The following is a 19,058-nucleotide window of genomic DNA, read 5'->3' as shown; positions in this document are numbered from 1 at the left end:
CTGCTGCTTTCCCTGATGCACCAGTGGTGGGTACGAATTTAAGACACCCCTCCGATAATTAGATTTTATACATGGACAGTTATGACAAATGAATAATTTTCCATGTATTAGGGCGTCATGTTAAATTTGAAGTGATCTTGGATTCAGTGAAATCCAGTAATTCAGTAATTAAACTTGAACAGGTTTGGGGATCTTGGAGCATATGTGCTAGAAGCTTTCTTCTGGGAAATGCTTTAAAACTAAGACTTGAATCTAGCAGCTGAACCTTTCTTTAGACACTGATTCAGTATAACTCTTTCCAATCACTGTTAAGAGACTTGCTCAATTGCCATGAGTGAGTCTAACGGTTCCTACACACCTATTTGCTGTATTTTTATTGATAGCAACAGGAGCCCCATGTTCACTTGCAAGGGCAGAATCTGGCCCTTAATCCCCTGTGGTATTCTCTCTCAGGAAATATGCACATTTTTAGGAGAAAAAAAGATTCATTCATTACTAAGGTTTGAATGGTGAAGAATAGTGAAGATTTACAGGGCTAAAATCCTTTACCTCTAACCTTTTAAAAGTAAATCACCCCTTTTAATGTAAGACTCAAACATACAGAGTATTCAGTATGCAAATAGCATGCATGCCAGATGGATCTAAGGGAAGCACACACATTTCCATAGAAAACAAATGTGAGTGTAAAAAAGCAGATGCTTTCTACCAACAGAGTGTACATACAGTTCTCAAGAGGACCTGAGCGGCAATTTATTTTTGAACTGCTGGAAGTATGCAAATTCCTCAGAATTAAATGTGAATTTAAAAGAAATGGCATCTATTAAGGACAAGGCAACCCAAAGAGGCAATCGGGAACTTAATAATTTAATCAAGTATTGTAACAGACTCAGCAGTATATCTAAAGCCATCAACTCAAATGTCAGTTGAGCTTATCAAGGAGATAAGTGGTGTTGTTGGAAAGATGTCTTCAAGAGAGTGGCATCTGGATTCTTTATCTGTCATCCAGGGAGAAGTCGGAGGGTTTGGATAATGTGGTAGGCTAGATATTTCCACATGGAGCACAATTCTACTCTGACAAGTGTCCCAGAAAACGGCACCTTTTTACCCAACGGAGCTCATTCCTGTCTCTGTTCATTTCTCTATCTGCTGAATACAATATCAAATAGAAACGTTTCCTACTTTTCATGCTTGTTAGTATAATCCAGCCAAGAGCGAGGTAGCTGAACTCTATCCTGTCTCAGTCAGCAGAATTGTTTGCTGATTTGCAATTGTTGCAGGACCCAATTCTACGTGAAGCCTACATGGGTGGGGGGCCCGCACTTTTACAACTGGGGTTATAATCTGAAGACTACATAATTGTACAAGTGTCATTGCAAAGGCACCTCTGGGCCCCCACAGTTTTAGTTTTGCTGGTGAAGATGTGAGGCTAGCTCCATACAAAAGAGGAAGCGACATTGTGTCTAGCATTGCCAAAGCACAACTTCTACGGAGACCTTGTTACACACACAACCCAGTTGTGTAACAGCTGCCCTATGGGCTGAATTACAAGGGAGTGAGCTAGGGAGCTCTATGGCAAAAAGTATGAGCTGCCAAGGCTTATATGAATTGCTACACCTGGGGATTCAAATACAGTATAACCTCATAAATCCAGTGTGCTCAGGACCGAGCACCTGCTGGAAATTTGAAAATTCTGGACTTTTGAAACCGGAGTGGCGGCTGGTCCCGGAGTGGGGGGGTAGGGGCGGCTGGTCCCGGAGCAGCGACCGCACACGGAGTGGCAGCACAGGGTGGCAGGTGACTCTGGCAGCCAGCCACCACTACTCCCTGATGTCATGTATTTTTTAGAAGTGCCGGATTTTCAAGAATTCCGGATTTTTGATATCCGCATTTATGAGGTTATACTATATAACTCATATCTTCCATGGACCAGACAGAGAAACTTGTTATGCACACTTGCTAATGGGCTACATATCCACTTCCCCTACGTTAAAGAGAGACACTTACAGTTTAATGCAAAGCCCAGTTGCTGCAGCCGCATCCCTCATCTCCGCTCTGCGGTCTCCTTCGGCAGCTGAGCTTTTCTTTTAGATTTCCCTGCCTTTGCTTTGTGACAGGTGCTAATATTCAGCACCGTACCTAGATTCTTGGTGGCCCCGAGCGAACTTTTAGCATTGGGCTCCCCTTCACCGGAGATAATGATGACAATAATTGGACAACGGAAAAAACCAAACCATTTTCAGGCCCCCTTTCTATCCGGGCCCCAGGCAGCCCCCCGGTTTGCCCATGCCTGTGTCTGGCCCTGCCAATATTGGCAGAGCTACCCTGATGTACTGTCCTCTGCTACCCCACAGATCAGTGTCAGAGGTGTATGAAGCTAAATCATGGTGTTTTGTTATAATGCCTGATAACTTGACTGGGGCTGGGTCCTGTGTTTCCAAAATATTCATGGCTGAATTTGTTTTTTTTTTCCCCTTATGAAAATCATTCCCTTGCACTGAGTGATACGTGTTATCTCTTCCTCACACAGGTTGTAATCCTTGGTAAACATTCTCGAGGCTATCACTACATGCTAGCTAACCTGGTAAGAATTTTTTTTGTCACCAGAAGTATAGCTAAGTTAGAGGGTAATGTATTCTGTTCAGGTTGTGTCAACTTTAATCAGCCAAGGAAGTAATGCATGAAGGAGTCCGTGGATTTTGAGAAATGACTTCAGTAAATACCAGAACTGGTATGTAATAGTAATTTGTACTCAATTATCCAGTCTTTGTTTTATCTAAGAAGCTCATATCCTCTATTAATTTAAAAATAATAATTCAATTATATGTTTTCCACTAATTTATATCCTCTTAAATAACACACTTGATAATCCTAATCCTCTGCATAACAGATTTTTAAATTTAAACACTAGGAAAATAATTACATTTTATTTGTATATAATACAAGTGGCATAAAGAGCCAAATTGAAACTATAATTCCATCTAGTAAAATGGCCAGGCTGCATAGCTAGTCATTTGTGCTTTATAGATAGACTCTTACTGGAGAGTTACCACTTTGTACATATTCATTAATCAGGCACAGAACAGTATATTTTTATCCATATTAAAAATGCATTCCCCCCCACTCTAGTTTGCCTATACTTCTGTATGATGTTTTTGAAAAGTCATCTGCTAGACTTCCTGTAGTTGATGCTGCAGGAAGAATAATTTTTGGATTCTGTGTCTCCTGTGTGCAAAAAAACATTCTCCCAGTAAAATCATGCTCTCTGCTTAACAGAAGAGTTTCTGTAATACTTTTTTTCTTTGTGTGACTAAAGTAGGAAAGAGTCATTTTAAAATAGCATTGCTTCTAGTGTGGCGATGCAGCTTTCAATTGTCTCACTGTATTAGAGAGTCAATCCCATTCCTATTCATTGGAGTTCATATACATAAGAAATGCAGAGAGCCTAATTCTGCATTGCCTTGCTCCATGCATGGCCAATCACATTGAATTTACTGTGGAATCAAAACAGGACCAATTTGCAGTCCCCTGGCACAGACATGAAATGACAACATGGGGTGCAGGGCCCGGGGTGGATCAATCCCACCCTATTTGAAGGTGTGATATCATGGCAGTGTTGTGACACGCAGTACTGCCTGGCAGTGAGGATGCTTTTGGTCACAACACAGCCGTAAGAGTAGCAAGTAGCATTGTGCTTCCAGGACACAGTGGGTGCATCTATGCGAGATACTTTCCTGTAAAGTAGGGGAGTTTACTGCACAGTAAGCATTTACATCTACATGTGCACATGCTTACTGCGCAGTAAACCTTGCTAATTGTGAGTAAATTTGCTACCTGCAAATGCAAGTGAATGCATTCACAGCAAATTTACTTGTGAATACTAACTGCGTGGTAGCACTCGTATAGACACCTGACTGGGAGCAAATCTGCTTCTGGTCAGCCAGCATTGCTTCCTGTCCCTGAGAACTTACTGCTGCTGGGGCAGGCTCCACCTCTGGAGCCTGGGTAGGGACTATGTCCCCCTGTCCCAGCAGCATGGAGCTCCAAGCCCCCTGCTTCAAGATCACTTTGCCATCGCAGACAGGGAGCAGGGGTCTGGGAGACTGGGAAGCTGGCACTGGGAGATCCAGTACCTGCCCTGCCAGTGCTGAGAGTTTTGTGCTGGCAGAGCCTGGGGAGCCTGTTCCCCACCCAGCTCCTTGATCATGGAGCTGAGCAGGGAACAAGCTCTCCAGCCAGTTCCCCACCCAGCCCTGCAATCACGTTGCTGAGCGAGGAACAGGCTTTCCAGCTCCCCACTCTCCCCACCCCACCCCTGTGGTCACAGAGCTGGTGCTGGGAACTGTCCCAGTCAGGGGCAGGTCCCAACCCCGTGCCCCAACTGGGCAATCGAGGTGCGGGGCTTGGGAAGAGCTGCAGGGGAGGGGCAGGTCCCAGCTCCGTGCCCTGATCCACCAATGGATAAGCTAGTAGCAAGCCCCCAGCTAGGTGGGGAATCCCCACCAGGCCGGGGCTCACTGCTAGCTGCCCCAGTAGTGGACCTGCCCCTCCCCTGAAGCTCTTTTCAAGTCCCCTGCCCTGATCAGGGAGCTGGGGCTGGGAGCTCCCATTGCAGGGCCCCAGGAAGCGAGAGCAGTTTGCTGTCATTAGCAGCACATCTGCTCCTGCTTCCCTACATATGTAGATGCCTGCCTGGGAGCATTTACTCAGAGTAATTTACTTGCAAGTAAACTGCTCCCAGATCTAATTCACATTTAGACACACCCAGTGGCTCCCAGCAGACCCTGCTGGACAAGAAGGAGCATTAGCATGTGCTGCTTTACTGGTCAGTGCAGAGAAAGAAATGGGTTCAGACTATACTTCTTGGGCTGGTTTACACTTCAAGTCTTCTAGCAGTTGGTGATCCCTGAGTAGGGATAGCTCCTTGCAACCTATCTCCCTCATCACCACCTGCCTTTCAGACATGCCCAAGAAACTAGCCCCCACACTAATTCAACGCTACATATTTGAACAAGGAAGGTAAGTATTTTGCTAACCTTATGGCCAACCAGCCATCTTCTAATAGGCTTCATGTGTAATATTGAAAACCATTTTGGTACACTGTGGCTGATCTAGAAACATTGCCACACTATCATAAGGCAATTTTCCATCACAGAGGTCTGAATTATAAGCTGATACCAAAATTAAACTCCATTTTATTCCAGGACTACAATTTATTAGTGCTAAAGGTGGTCCCCTAGGTAGGATATTTTCTATACGCCACAAAGAACTTTCACCAGTTTCTTCTGTATAAACTAGTAACTGATAAAAAATAGTTTTGCCACCAGTTTTTGTCTTTAAAACTAGGCCAAGTAGCAGAACCTTCATATGACACTAATTCTCGTTTTCTATATATATGCTTCAAGGGTTTCACGGACATTACGTTGGAGAGAGTAATGCATGGAGGTGCCAACGTTACTGGATTTCAGATTGTGAACAATGAAAACCCAATGGTTCAACAGTTCTTACAACGTTGGGTTAGGCTGGATGAAAGGGAATTCCCTGAAGCTAAGAACTCACCGTTAAAGGTAAACTTTTGTTGACAGTAATGGAAGTCCTTGTGTTACATTTAGCAAGAATCTGATTAAAGGATAGATATGGTTTTCCCAGACTGGAATAGTTCAAAACATTCACTTTGAGTCCAAAAGAGAGAGAGAGAGAGAGACTGTTAGCTGAAAACAAGAAATAAACACAAGGTGGTAAACTCTGAAAAAGGAAAGCGTTCCAACATTACGGTCCTGCCACACAGGAAATTCCCACCGACTTCTGCTAAAGATGGATGTAAATCCAAACTCCAGAGCTGAATGTAGCTTTGTTGTGCAGAAATTCAGTTTTGGGTCCAAATGATCCAGCAATTAGTCCCCTCCAGTATTCTCTCACAAGTATGAGGCCCCAATAATCTCACGCAGGCGACTGAATTATAAGGAAGCATATTCAGAATTTTGAGGCTTTGCTTTTAGACACAAGAATTCATCAGATAATGTTTGCAGACATGAATTGCTAGAGAATTACTGTGTATTATCATTAGGCTTTTCCCCTTTCCCTTCTTCCTCTGCTACTAAGGCCACTTTTGCACCTATTTACCTAGCTGAATTGAGCCCTCCAGAGAGAGCAAAGTCCAATTTGGACAGGCGGTAATGTTTCCACCAGTTCTGTCACATTTTGCACAGTCAGACCCAAAAAATAATGCCTCAAAGTCCGTCACTCCAAAGCAGATCGTCTGAGGGAAATTAATCCCTTTCACTCTATATCAGGGAAACTTAAACCATCTAATAACCACCTCTGACTGAGTGTTCATCACTCTTCAATCTAATTTGAGAGGGGTTACAGGCACATTGGTGGACAGGATCAAAATTCAGAATGATCTTAACGCTGAGAAATGGCCTGAAATCAGTGAGGTAAAGCTCAATAAAGGCCAGTGCAGAAATATAACATGTAAGAAGAGTAAGCCAGATGGACAGACACAAAATGAGGAATATCTAGCTAAGCAGCAATACTATACAGTAGTAGATCACAAAAGAGAACACAAGTTAGTAATGAGCTGCTATTTCAAAAAAAAGGCAAATTTGTTGGGTTGTATTCTTCGGAGTCTTGTCTGGAAGACATTCCCCTCTGCTCACACTAGTGTCCAGTTCGAGGCTGCACATATTAAGAAACAGGTAGGCAAATTGGAGGAAGAAACTGAAATCACAGGAGATTTAGGAAACATACTTATAAAGACAGATTGGAATAATTGGGTCTGTTTATTTGGAGGGGGGAGACTAAGGGCAAATATAAAAACAGGCTTCACAGTTGGTTATAAAAAGGATGGTGACTAATTCCTATCCCCGTCTGCCAAGGGTAGGATAAGAAGTAATTGGCTTAATTTGTAGCAAAGGAGATTTAGGTTAAATAGCAGGAAAAAGCTTTCTAGCTACAAGGAGAGTTAAGTATTGGAAGAGAGATTGTGGGGTCCCTGTTGTTGGATGTTTCTGAGGGGGGGTACACACGACCTGTCAGGGATGGCCTAAGTATCCTGTCTCTGAACAAAGGGAAAACCTTGGGTCCCTTCCATCCCTACATTTCTATGATTCTGTGATTTTGTACACGGAAAGAAAAATTTCCTTTTGCTGCAGTTTATGTCAGTGTTTTTTCCCTTTACCAGCTCCATCTACCCATTTTGCAGCAAAATCCCATCCAACTTTTAAGAGAGAAGCCCCCCAGTGACTGGTTTTGGCCTATCCTAATGGGTATCTGGATACATATACCTGCCACTTAAGAATCTGGTCATACGTGGAGAGAGAGATAGCTAAACCCCATGAAAGTTAGGGCTAGCTCTGATATCCCCATTTCTTAGCAAGCCAGGAGTATGTGCCACCTTACAGGAGTGAAGGTGAGTATCATACTACTCTCAAAACTCAGTAATACATGAAGGAACCCTAGGCAGATTTTAATCCACTTAAAGGCAATTCACATTGAGCGAAAAGTTGTTCTCTAGCCTTTAAAAATAATCTTAAGTATATAGTTCAGCACAGAGATTAAATTACCTTTGTACAAACGTCTTGCTCATTATAGAAACTAGCACACTATTTATCAATCAAACAAAAGGCATGCTTAAAAATTGATGTACAATACTTTTGATTAGTAAATAAAATTGCTTAGAGATTCAAGCCCTGATGTTTAATTTATTCCATATTTTATCAGCCTTTCCCGTTTCTCTCTCTCTCTCTCTTTCTCTCTTTTTCTTTGCATGCTCATGCATTTGTAAGTAGAGTTCGAATAAAGTAGAAAATTACATAGCTCTCTTGGCATGACTCGGAAGGGACTACATTAAAGTTACTGACAATTGATGCATTCTACTGAAAAAATTATCATCGCATAAGATTTCGGTAGTGCTAGTTTGGACAGGCATTATGAGACTGTGTTATGAAAAAAATCTTTTAAAAATATTATCTGATTCTGCATTGTTGGGTGGAATGTGCCATGTAATATTTGCTAATTTATTAAAAAGAGAGAGAAGGAGACTGTTGCAATACTGAAACCACAGGAGAAAATCAAAAATGAGGTGGACAGGGACTGAAAGAAGAGCTGCATCCAGATTCAGGCAGTATCATAAAGATCTCACTATTAAAAGGACAAGGCAGTCAAGTGTTTATAAACTGCTGTAATTAAAAACTTGGGAGGAACGTCTGGCACAAATCTTCTCCCTGACACTTTTGCTGCTTTGTTTATCAGGTGTGTTTCTCTGGCTCTGCGTGCATAGAAAACCTTGTTTTCGTACGGGTCACCAGAGGTTTTCCATGGTTCTCATTCAAACAATGATTTCCCTCAAAAAGATCAAACACGTTGTACTAAGCAGTGGGCATAGACTCCTGCAGAATGGAAATAACTGCCATTGAAGTCAGTAGGAGTTACTGAAATCCTGCAGAAATGCTGCTGAAAATGTATTTGAAGCCTAGATTTCCATCTTTCCAACCAGTGCCTGGGCAACACGTGGTTGTTTTCACAGTCATTCCAGAGGAAGCTTTGGGGGGAATCACAAGCACTAGATTCCTTCTGGAAATCCAATATTTCTCTCTCCTATAAACATACAATATTTCACTTACATACAAACACCACAGATATACGAGGGAGCTGATTGCAGGAGTTTTTTAAGATCAGACCCTGTAGATTGTTGAGCAGTTGAATTTTTATGATAATATTTGGGATCTATATATTTCAGTGGCATTTCAATCCTGAGTACACAAGATAGCTCCAAATCTTAGGCCTATTGACAGTGCACAGCTAAAATATAATATTCCAGGGAGTGGGGCAGTATCTAGCAGAGGAGAGTTTAATCATGATCTACAAAATATGAAATAAATGTAAAAGCACCATCTAGTGATGCTTGTGGCCTGCGATGTGAAAATGTTACCGGCACTATACAGCGGTAATCTTTTTGGTAGACTACATCCGTTGTCTATAAACTTAATGCAGTCCCTTCCCAAGTAATGACTGCCGTTTTGTACAATAGCAGAAAGCAGAAATGTGAGGGATTTTTTTGATCAGAAAAATCAACCAGTTTATTGCTGGCCACAGAAGCTAGCTAATCAGAAATATCAGGAATGATTAATGTTACCTATGACTCACAGCTGCTTGTCTTGACCATCTTGTTTTTAAAAAATTCAGAGTAAAACCAAATAGTATTTAACATTACTGTTGGTACAACATGGCCCAGCTTTGCATTAAGGGTCTCCATTTAAAGAAGCAGCTCTACAACTAAATCAATTCAATACCTTACATAAAGATAAGCTTTATGTTATTGTTATATGCTGTAGGAAATGAAAACATTTTTTATTTGGTACTTGAAATAGCTGCAATCATTAAATAACACAGGATCTGTGGCAGGGGAAAGGGGGCAGTTGCTCTGGAAACCTTTTAGCAGAGAGAAAGAATGGACCTGATAAACCTGCGGCAATGTCAGAGTACAGTTTGTCACAATATTTTATTTGTGTCAATTTTAGTATACATCTGCACTGACCCATGATGCAATCCTAGTAATAGCAGAGGCTTTTCGCTACCTCCGAAGGCAGCGTGTCGACGTCTCCAGGAGAGGCAGTGCTGGAGACTGCCTAGCAAACCCTGCTGTACCCTGGAGCCAAGGAATCGATATAGAACGAGCACTGAAAATGGTAAGGGCAAACATGCCTAAGCTATTGAATGCGTGTATTGCATTTTTAAAATGTACAGCTTTGAAAACTGCAACAACACTCTGTTTATCTCCTGAGCAGCATCTCCAAGGATATGATTAAGGATGTAACTGTCATGAGCAACGATCCCAGTTTTCTGTTTCCCACAGAAAAATAGGGAAAAAAAACGGATTTCCCCTTTCATCCAAGAAAAACACAGATTTCTCATTTTAACAGAGAAGCACGTGGATGTTGCAGTTTTGCAAAGAGCTCTCTGCAGACTGGCAGAGTTGCAGCCTGCAAGCAGCTGGGGGGGAACGGGAGGAGGGCGATCAGGCAGGGGGTGCCATGTGCATGTACATGCTCACGGCCGCCAGGCAGCCTGGACAGATGGTCCTGCAGGTAAGTCAGGGGTGGGGAGGGGCTGGGGAATTGAGGCCTCCATAGGGAGGGAGGGAGAGAGTTGGGCAGGGCTGGGGCAGGGGCTGCTGCCCAGCACAGGTGGTGTGTGGGGCTTGCGGCCCGGGGCCAGAATGCACAGCACAGGGCCCTGGCGCAGAACAGACGGGGCCGCAGGTGGCTCATCTGGTGGTGGGGGAGTCTGGCTCCCCACCACTGCACACTCTCAATGGGTGGGGGGGGTATGTGCCCCCCAGACCTGTGCATGGGGTGGGGGTGGGCTGCCCGCTGCAGGCTTGTTTGCCCCGTCACCCTGCTGCCCTCCCCCCAGGGCCTCCATGGCCCAGCAAGCAGGACCTGGCATGGCAGGGCAGAGCAGGACTGGGCAGGAAAGCACCTTGCTGCTGCTGTGAGCCCTATGTCACCCTGGCAAGGTGCCCCCTGCCCTCCTGACAGCAGCAGGGGTTGTGGCATGGAGTGGTGCACTTCACTGTTTCCAGGCAAGCAGGGGGCGCGTGACTGTGGCAGCGCAGGGTTCCAGCACCGAGGGCCTTCCCCACCCAAGCATGCTCTGCTCAGCCATGCCAGGTCACACCCACTGGGCTGTGGAGGTGCTAGGGGGAGGGCAGCGGGGTGGGGAGCCTGAGGCTGCAATGGGCAGCCTGCATCCACCTCTGCCTTGTACACAGATCTGAGGGGCACGTGTCCTTCCTGGCTCCTCTGGGAGTGCACACAGTGATGGGGAGCCAGCCTTCCCACCCCACCCCACCCCCAACCTCATACCAGGCAGCCCACACCCACCCCTGCATGGGCTCTGCTCCGGTCATGACACCCATGGGGGAAGGGGGAGCCAGGCTCCACTCTTCAGTCTGCCACAGCAGCTGCCACCTCCCATGGGTGGCAGCAAGGGCTCAGGCATTGTTGCAGGGGGCAGGAGGTTGCAGACCCTGGTCCTTGGCCCCGAAGCCCTAGCAGCTAGGGCCCCCTCTGGCAGGGCTTGGGGGGCAGGGGGCTGTGGGTGGGGGGTAAGGGGCACCAGCAGGGCTGTGGGGGCTGTGGGTGGGGAGTGAGGGGCACTAGCAGGGCTGGGGATAGTGGCTTGGGAGTGAGGACCTACATTCTGGTGAGCTAAGGGGGCAGAGAGAGCTCTGATTTTCCATGATAAAAAACCCAAAATCAAATACCAAAATGTATAGGTACTTAGAATTTATTTTATTATAGTGATTGAGGCACTGGTAGGCTTCCACATTGCTTTAAAATTGTAAATATATCAATAAAACATTGTGTTCAATTGGTATCTATATATATAGTGGCGTTTCATTTTAATTGCAGATGTGTGTGGGGGGGGGGGGGAGGGTTCAGAGAATTTGTGGGTTTTTATCAGAGAAAACCAGGGTCCCTGGTCATGAACTATCCCTTGGCCTATCTATATAGGCCAATGTAACTTTACAACAGATACAGTTGCAAAGACCTTTTGGTTGCCAAATTGGGTAGAACTCACCTACTTATTCTTCATAAGCACAAAGTCTTGCTACTGAAGCGGACAACTGCAGCATGCCTTTAAAAAGGCTAACGACAAACACAAGAGATCTGAAATGCCATCTTTTAGAGGGTAGCAATGATGTGTTCAAACTATGCAGTGCTACATGCCTGCCATTGTCCTTTAGGCCAGAAATTTGTCCTCTAGCATCTGGGGCTCACAGAAATACAAAACAAGCAACTGGGTACTAATTGTAATGTTTACCCAATGCTTCATGGTGCCCAATACAATGTTCGCTAGCAGCTCTGCAAATGCCTCTGTATTAAAAGCATTGTTACAGGTATTTTGAGGCCAGATGAAAGCTGATAATGCAACCCAAAACAAAACAGAACCAGGTAAAAATTTTGATCTCAGCACATCTACACATTCATTGATGCACTTTAGGTAATACGCATTACATCTAGTACCTCCAGGTACTTTTACATGTGCTCTGAGGGTAGGGAGTGGGAGATGGCGCTTTATTTAAAGTGGCTCCAAGAGTCTCTCTAATTAAAGGGCTGCCACGTCTTGTGTATCAGCATCCCTGCACTTAAAAATGGCAGCAGGGGTGCTTGAACTAAAGCTCATTCAATGTACAATATGTTTTAGTTCAAGCACCCCGCTGCCATGTTTAAGCGCGGGGATGCTGATACATGAGACGTAGGAGGCTGCTGGAGCACAGTAATTGCCAGCAGACTCTAATCGAGTCTGCTCCAACACACTGGAATTAATTCCAGCAGAGCAGCCTCCATGCTTGTGTATAGGCACCCTCCATTGTGAAGTACTAGAAAAAGGCGCACTAACCTATTTTAATGTGATTTGATCCAGTGCAGCACAGCTCTGTGCCCAGGGTAGCATTGGCTCCTGCCTTACCAGTTGTGGTAGTGTGATCAGCTTCCACTATGGCAATGGCTCCTTTTGCTTCCCCCCTCCACCGCCCAGTTACACTACTGGATTAAATATCAGTTAAATCTCTTTGCTTTTGGTTGACTTCGTTCCCTTTTGTATTGGGCTGATTTTTAAAGCCATAAAAGTGAATGAAAACAGGAAGTGTCAGCTAACATCTTCGTGAGTGCAGGTGAAAAACCTGGGGCCCAGCTGCATGTGTGCTGACTTGGACCACTATGTATTGGAGGAGCTCTATGGGAGTAAGAACTGTGAGCATGGGGAAGTAAGACTGGGGAAGTGAAATCAGAATCCAGCTGACCTTTGTTTAAAAAATGTCCCTAAATAAGACTTTGGGCACTCAGCTTTTAAATATTGCTTTTTTCAAATTTGCCAAATTGGTGGGATTAGATCAAAAGAGTTATTCCCTCTCCTGATCTGCGAGAGCACACAAGCTGTGGTTCACTCCCTCCTTGTCAGAAGTCTCCCTTTGTCATTTATTTCATTTTTCTAATGAATGTCCTGACTGAGGTTTCACTTATGGAGTGTTATTATACTCTTGAAGAGAAGTTAATTACATTCAACCTTCGCAACTGTTAAAGGCTGTGTAGTGCCGGTTAGAATTTAATTACAAATCAAACCTAAAACTCTTTCAAACAAGACAAAAACTATCCACATCAGCAAGACTCAAACTGGAACAGGCAATGCCATGAGACACCCTATGGGGGAGGTTTAAAAAACCCCAAAAGTTGGCTGGAAAAAGCCAGAAATCCCAAACCAGAGAGTGCTGAATTTAAGCCTGCTGCAAACATGGATTATTGAGCTAATTTCAGCCCATTATATTTAAATGTGCAAAGCTTTGCACATGACTGTCAGTTGTTTCCCACAACCAATCCAGTGCAAGATCATTACATGCCCGTGATGCCTACCAGAGCACAGACAATTTGGTGTGTTCTTTCTCTTGTTTAGGCAAAAGTTGCATACCTTTGGTTCAAGAAGCTTATGACTCTTACCTAATAATGTGTCTGACCCACTCAGGCCAGGAAGCAGCTAAGAACATCCTCAAAATAACTCATCCAAGAGTATGATCCAATTCCAGATGACAATCAGATCAGTATTGCCTGATTCTGCATCTCTGCATCATTGTAAAACTAAGCAAGTCTATATTTCCTTATCTGTATCTGATCCCAAAGTGTCTGATAAGTGGACAATTGACCTGGACAAGTATAAATAATCACTTCATTTGTGATTGCCTCCTCACTTTCTAATCATAAAAGCATTCTATTTCTCTGTTTATCTCCCTCTTATCTATTATAAAGCTTGATCCTGTAATATGCTGGACATCCTTCATTCCCACTGAAGTATAAAAACAAATAAAAAAAACAAATTTGAATTCATGAGCTGTTACATGCATCTATTTCTCAAGACCATGTCTCAGTAGCTACCAGAATGTTATTCTGCCTCCAAATGTGTTGTTATAAAACACAGACCACAGTTCCTTGCTTCCAAGGACATGATATCAGGCACTGTTTAATCCTTATAAATTAAACAGCTGCTCTGCAGCTACAGCATTATTATTTGGAGCAGATATTAAGTATAATGTATTCTTAAACTTAAAATGCATTCACATTGTTCCTGACTCAGGAAAACTAAGGGCCAGTTTAAATCAATAGGATTAGCACAGAGGTACTCAACCTCTGGCCCATGGGCCAGAAGCAGCCCGTGGAGCCATCGTATCTGCTCCGCAGACACCACACAGGTCAGGAAATTTGGCAGTGTGGGAGCAGTGGTAATTAGTACCACTACCCTCTCCCATTGCCAAAGTGCCAAACCCCAAGTGACTGGATCAGAGCTAGGCTGTGCCCCCACCCCCACAGCTGGATCGGGGCTGAACCAAGCCCCCTCCTCTCCACAGGGCCAGGTTGGGACTGAGTCAAGCCCCTGTTCCCCCCATGGAGCTCAGTTGGGGCTGGGCTACCCCCCACCCCTGTGACCCCACAGTGACTACACTGGGCACTGGATTGGGACCACTGGCCAGATCCAGCCCATAGACAAACCAGGCACTGCCCATCCAACACGCCAGGCAGAAAGGTTGAACACCACCTGATTAGCACATGTTTAAAGTAAAGCACATGTTAATTAGGGATAGCCAGATGAATCAGGGTACATGTTTCCCTCACTTTATGCTGTATATGTATTCCTGGAAAACAGCGCATAACTCGAATTCACATAAAGAGAACCCACTTTACAATGTAACAAATGGGAATATATTCCAAGACCCTCAACTTTACTGATCCCCAGACCCATTTCTACCACGTTTACAAGACAATTTTGGTACTCAGCAACAGCAGGCAGTGCACACAACCACAGGGCACTATCATCATGGGGATAGCAGCTGCAGAAACACATGTCGTGGACAACGAGCGAGGCGCACAGAGCCACACAAGAGACTATATTTTGGTGCACGTCACCCCCACAATGCACTGCACAAAGCAGCTGACTGCGGGCTTCCGCCACACTGATCGAATAAGAGTGAATTTACCTCGCATTTAACGAACTTTTGGTATAAAAAGGGTCATCGCATAAGAGCGAATTCACACATACAGAACCTGCAAAAAGCAAGGGAAACCTGTATCTATAGCTTCTGTATTTGCGGTCAAAGTTCAGTAAGTTCAGAATAAGAGCTCAGTCAAGAGGAACCTAAGCAAGGCAGAGATGGTACAATTTATATCTTCCTCCAGCCCCTCAACTCATAAATCACCCTAGCATAGACTTGCACCCCCTTGCAGCTGTATGAGTTACATGCCTGATACATCCCCTTTGAATTTGGCCCAGGTTGGGACCAAGGGATCTTTTACTAGATTATGTAGCCCCTCCCCATTCAGCATGATGAGATTGATTGCATCATCGCTAAACCATCCTTGACAGATCAGTGGCCAACCTTGAACATCTCCAGAGGCTATGATTCCTGAGCCTGCCCTAGCAGATTCTTCCATCGCCCAACTCTTATAATAAAATTTCTCTAATATTTAACCTAAATTATCTCTACTGAAGTTTCAGCCTGTTACCTCTCCTCCCAGCGTTGACAGCTTGTCAGTATTGATAAGTGATGAATTGAAGTAGCTCATCGTTTCATACTAGGGAAACGAGACAGATTTTTTTTTCCTTTTGAAACAAAGTACCTCATACTTTCCCACAACATGATTAATGTGACTTGGTAATGATAATGACGTGCACTTATATAGCACCATCCATCCAGATAGAGCCCAAAACTCCCCATGAGCTGTAGACATAGTTCTCCCACCGTTATTCGCACAGGGCACTCCATTCACTAGGGATAATCCTGGAATAAAGCACTACTCCATGGGAATGAGAATATCAGATCTGGCTAATAGTGCAGGGCTTATGCGGTACAGGGCTTGTGTCTTATTGTCAGGATTTACGTGGCATTTATCCGCATACCTTGTGTTGGCCTTTTGCACAGGGTTGAATTCCACCCATTGTGAATAAGCAGGGTAGAATTGGGTCTTACATTTAATAAGCATATGATATTATCACTGATTCACAGTGAAAGGTATTGGCTGTTCAGTAGCACACTGGCACTGAAGAATGACAGATACCATTAAAACTGGGAAAACTAGGGAAGCGTATATAATTAGCTACAATTAGGAACCTAGACATGGTGCTGGTACAACTGGAAATAATCAGTTACTAAATTCCTTCAGGACATTACAAAGTTAATAATACAAATAATGCTCTATTTTCCCCATCAGGTACAAGTACAAGGAATGACTGGAAACATCCAGTTTGACACCTATGGGCGTAGAACAAATTATACAATTGATGTATATGAAATGAAAGCTGCTGGATCTCGGAAAGTAAGTTCTCCATATACATATTGTGGCCTGATTTCTTAAAACTATTTATTCCAACATTTTTTAAGCTCAAAAAGTATTATACAGCTGTATATCCTGATAGAGTCTCTTGAATTCTATTTATTTCTCTCCTTCCCTACTGGAGGAATCTTCTTCCATTAACACTGTACTTATTCTGACCACATCACCTTCTCAAATCAGTGCCTTCTATATCAACTTCACACTTCTTATCTTCAAGTTCAAGGCCATACTGCCACATCCCAGTTCTAATTTCTTCCATCCCCTTACCTAATATTTTCTTCATCTCCTCCTTTCCCTCCATAAAAGACCTCAAAGCAGTAGAGAAGTTGGAGTTAATATATTATAGAAACTGCTTATAAATAAAGTAAAACACTGGATGGTTTTTAATCAGGACATGACTTTTCAGAAGACCATTATTTCATGTCCTAAGGAAAATATGCAGAAGTTCCTAAGTGACATAGAGGCCTAAATTCCATTTTCAGAAGTGACTTAGACACGATTTCCGAAGGTGATTGGCACCTAGAGTAAGTGCTTCATGGGACTCACAGAGGGTGCATCTACACATGCGCCAGACTGTGCAGTTGTTACTGCCCAGTCGCTTAGTACTTGCTTAAGTACTTGCTTTAGTACTTAAGCAAGTAGTAAATGACTGCGCAGTAATTGCCGTTATTGTGTAGTCCTGGTACCGCACAGGTCATTTCCAATGTTGCTACACAGTAGCAATGAGCTACTGCGCAGTAGCATCAGCATCATGGTTCATGCCTGCTGACACTACGTCACAGTTAGATAAAAGTGTCAAAAAGCCCTGTGGAAGTGCCCACTCTATACAGATGCCGCAGAGCCAGGTTAAATTAATGTGCTGCTTCTTCTGGTAAAGTGCAGTTTTGTTCTGTTTTTTGAACAGCTGTAAGCAGCCTGCATGTCCTCACTGTCTGGAGCGAGCATTAAAATAAGTAGCTCAGTAGCTATGGTAGCACAGACCTAAGCAAGAGTTAGTGCACAAATATTTGCCTGTTGTCAGTACCCAAACTGTCTTCTTCTTGGCTTTAATTGCACCATGGCTAAATACAGACAGTCAAAACGCCCCGGTCTGAATCGATTCAATCTTTGCAGGTTAGTCGAAGCTGCGTAGATTGAACCACTAAGCAAGTGAACAGACATTCACTTTTGATTCTGAAAATGCATCCACATGCTTGCAGTGGCCCAGGCCAGAAGCTGTGGAGCACTAGAGCACATCCCTGCTAGGCTGGAGCAGACAGCTTGGGGCCAAGACTAGTCCACCCACCCTGAGAGGGTGGGTTTGTGAGGGAGGTGTAAAGCATCCTGGAATGCTAAGGGACTGTGAGTTGACTTGAACCACATTTATGGTGGCTTATCTTTTTGTTTCCAGTTTTATTTGAGGGATGCTGTTTTGTTTTTACTAATAATTGTTCACAGATGCTTGGATTTGATATATTAGTAGTAGTTGAGGCTGAAATGTAGGGGTAAGAGAAGAGCTGTCACTCCACCTTAGTGTAAGGGTAGAGTGAGACAGTCCAGGCTACACAATAAGGTATTTTATTTAATTGTCCCACAGTTTATTCTCTTGTCTATGGTATATTCCATGGTTGCAGAAATTTGGGCATCTATTCCACGGCTATCATGACAAGATACGTTGTATAATTATATATATGAAACATTTATTTTCCCATATATTTTGCATGTAAATAGTTCTGCAACTTGATGGGAACACCACATTTTTAAGGCAATTCAGCATAAAGGCACCTCATTCCAGTGCCGTCCAGGAAATGTTCCGTGACCAAAGCCTCACAAATAGGAGATTAAATATGTACAAGGTCCAAGAAAAGCTCTTAATCAATATTCTTTTTTTTTTTCCATCTTGAAGAAATCCTGAGTCAAATCACATTTTAATATTAAAAGGGCAGCTCTGAGTAGGCATCAGATTCATGGGTCAATGTCATTACAACAACTAACACGGTAATACTCTCTGCTTTTACAGGCTGGTTATTGGAATGAATATGAACGATTTGTGCCAGCTGTGGACCAGCTAATGTCTAACGACACTTCTTCTGTGGAGAACAGAACTATAGTTGTCACTACCATCTTGGTAAGTTGTATGTTCTTGGCCTGTTTGTTTTGGGGTAATAGGGCATACGGCTCTGAGATCTATTGAACGCCTCACCAGAAAGCACAATGTTGAATGCTATATGACTTCAAGTGACTGGGAAGTTCAGTAACCTCCAGAGATGCACTGAGGGCCTGATCCTGCAAGCATTTTATGCATGAGTAAATTTGCTCACGGGAGGAGTCCCATTGAACTCAACATTGTGCTTTCTTGCCGCCTGGTCACTTGAGCTCAATGGAACTCCTCACGTGAGTAAAGGAACTTGTGTGTGTCAGTGATTGCAGGATCCGGCCTTCCTGCTACTGGACCAAATCTTGCAGCCCTCACTCAGGCAAAACTCCATTGACTGAGTAAGGATAGCACAATCTGGCCCATAGTGCATTGGAAATGCTATAAAAAGAGCTATCCAATGCTTGTGCAATTACTGGAGAGGGATGTTCGTATTATATATTACAGCCAATGTTGCATGTACCAGTTCTAAAGCCTGTTGCTCATGTGTTCTGTAGTATGGGTTATGTGTGTCCTTTATCACATTACACTTGTATGAAGCA

The 19,058-nt window shown here is 43.7% G+C and overlaps 1 protein-coding gene across 4 annotated transcripts in view; it reads left to right on the top strand.

Moving 5' to 3' along the window:
- GRIA3 (glutamate ionotropic receptor AMPA type subunit 3) overlaps positions 1-19,058 on the top strand; it is a 216,799-nt gene that overhangs the window by 125,797 nt on the left and 71,944 nt on the right. For all 4 annotated transcript variants that reach the window (XM_019487777.2, XM_006270988.4, XM_019487778.2 and 1 more), the window contains exons 5-9: positions 2,528-2,581; positions 5,403-5,564; positions 9,519-9,686; positions 16,260-16,364; positions 18,382-18,489. In XM_019487777.2, coding sequence (XP_019343322.1) covers positions 2,528-2,581; positions 5,403-5,564; positions 9,519-9,686; positions 16,260-16,364; positions 18,382-18,489 — 597 coding nt within the window. The remainder of the gene's footprint in view (positions 1-2,527; positions 2,582-5,402; positions 5,565-9,518; positions 9,687-16,259; positions 16,365-18,381; positions 18,490-19,058) is intronic.

Source organism: Alligator mississippiensis, chromosome 8 (genome assembly GCF_030867095.1).
Source record: "Alligator mississippiensis isolate rAllMis1 chromosome 8, rAllMis1, whole genome shotgun sequence".
Classification (NCBI taxonomy): Eukaryota; Metazoa; Chordata; order Crocodylia; family Alligatoridae; genus Alligator; species Alligator mississippiensis.
Note: the sequence above shows the minus strand (reverse complement) of the source record. Positions and strands in the feature narration are given on the sequence as shown.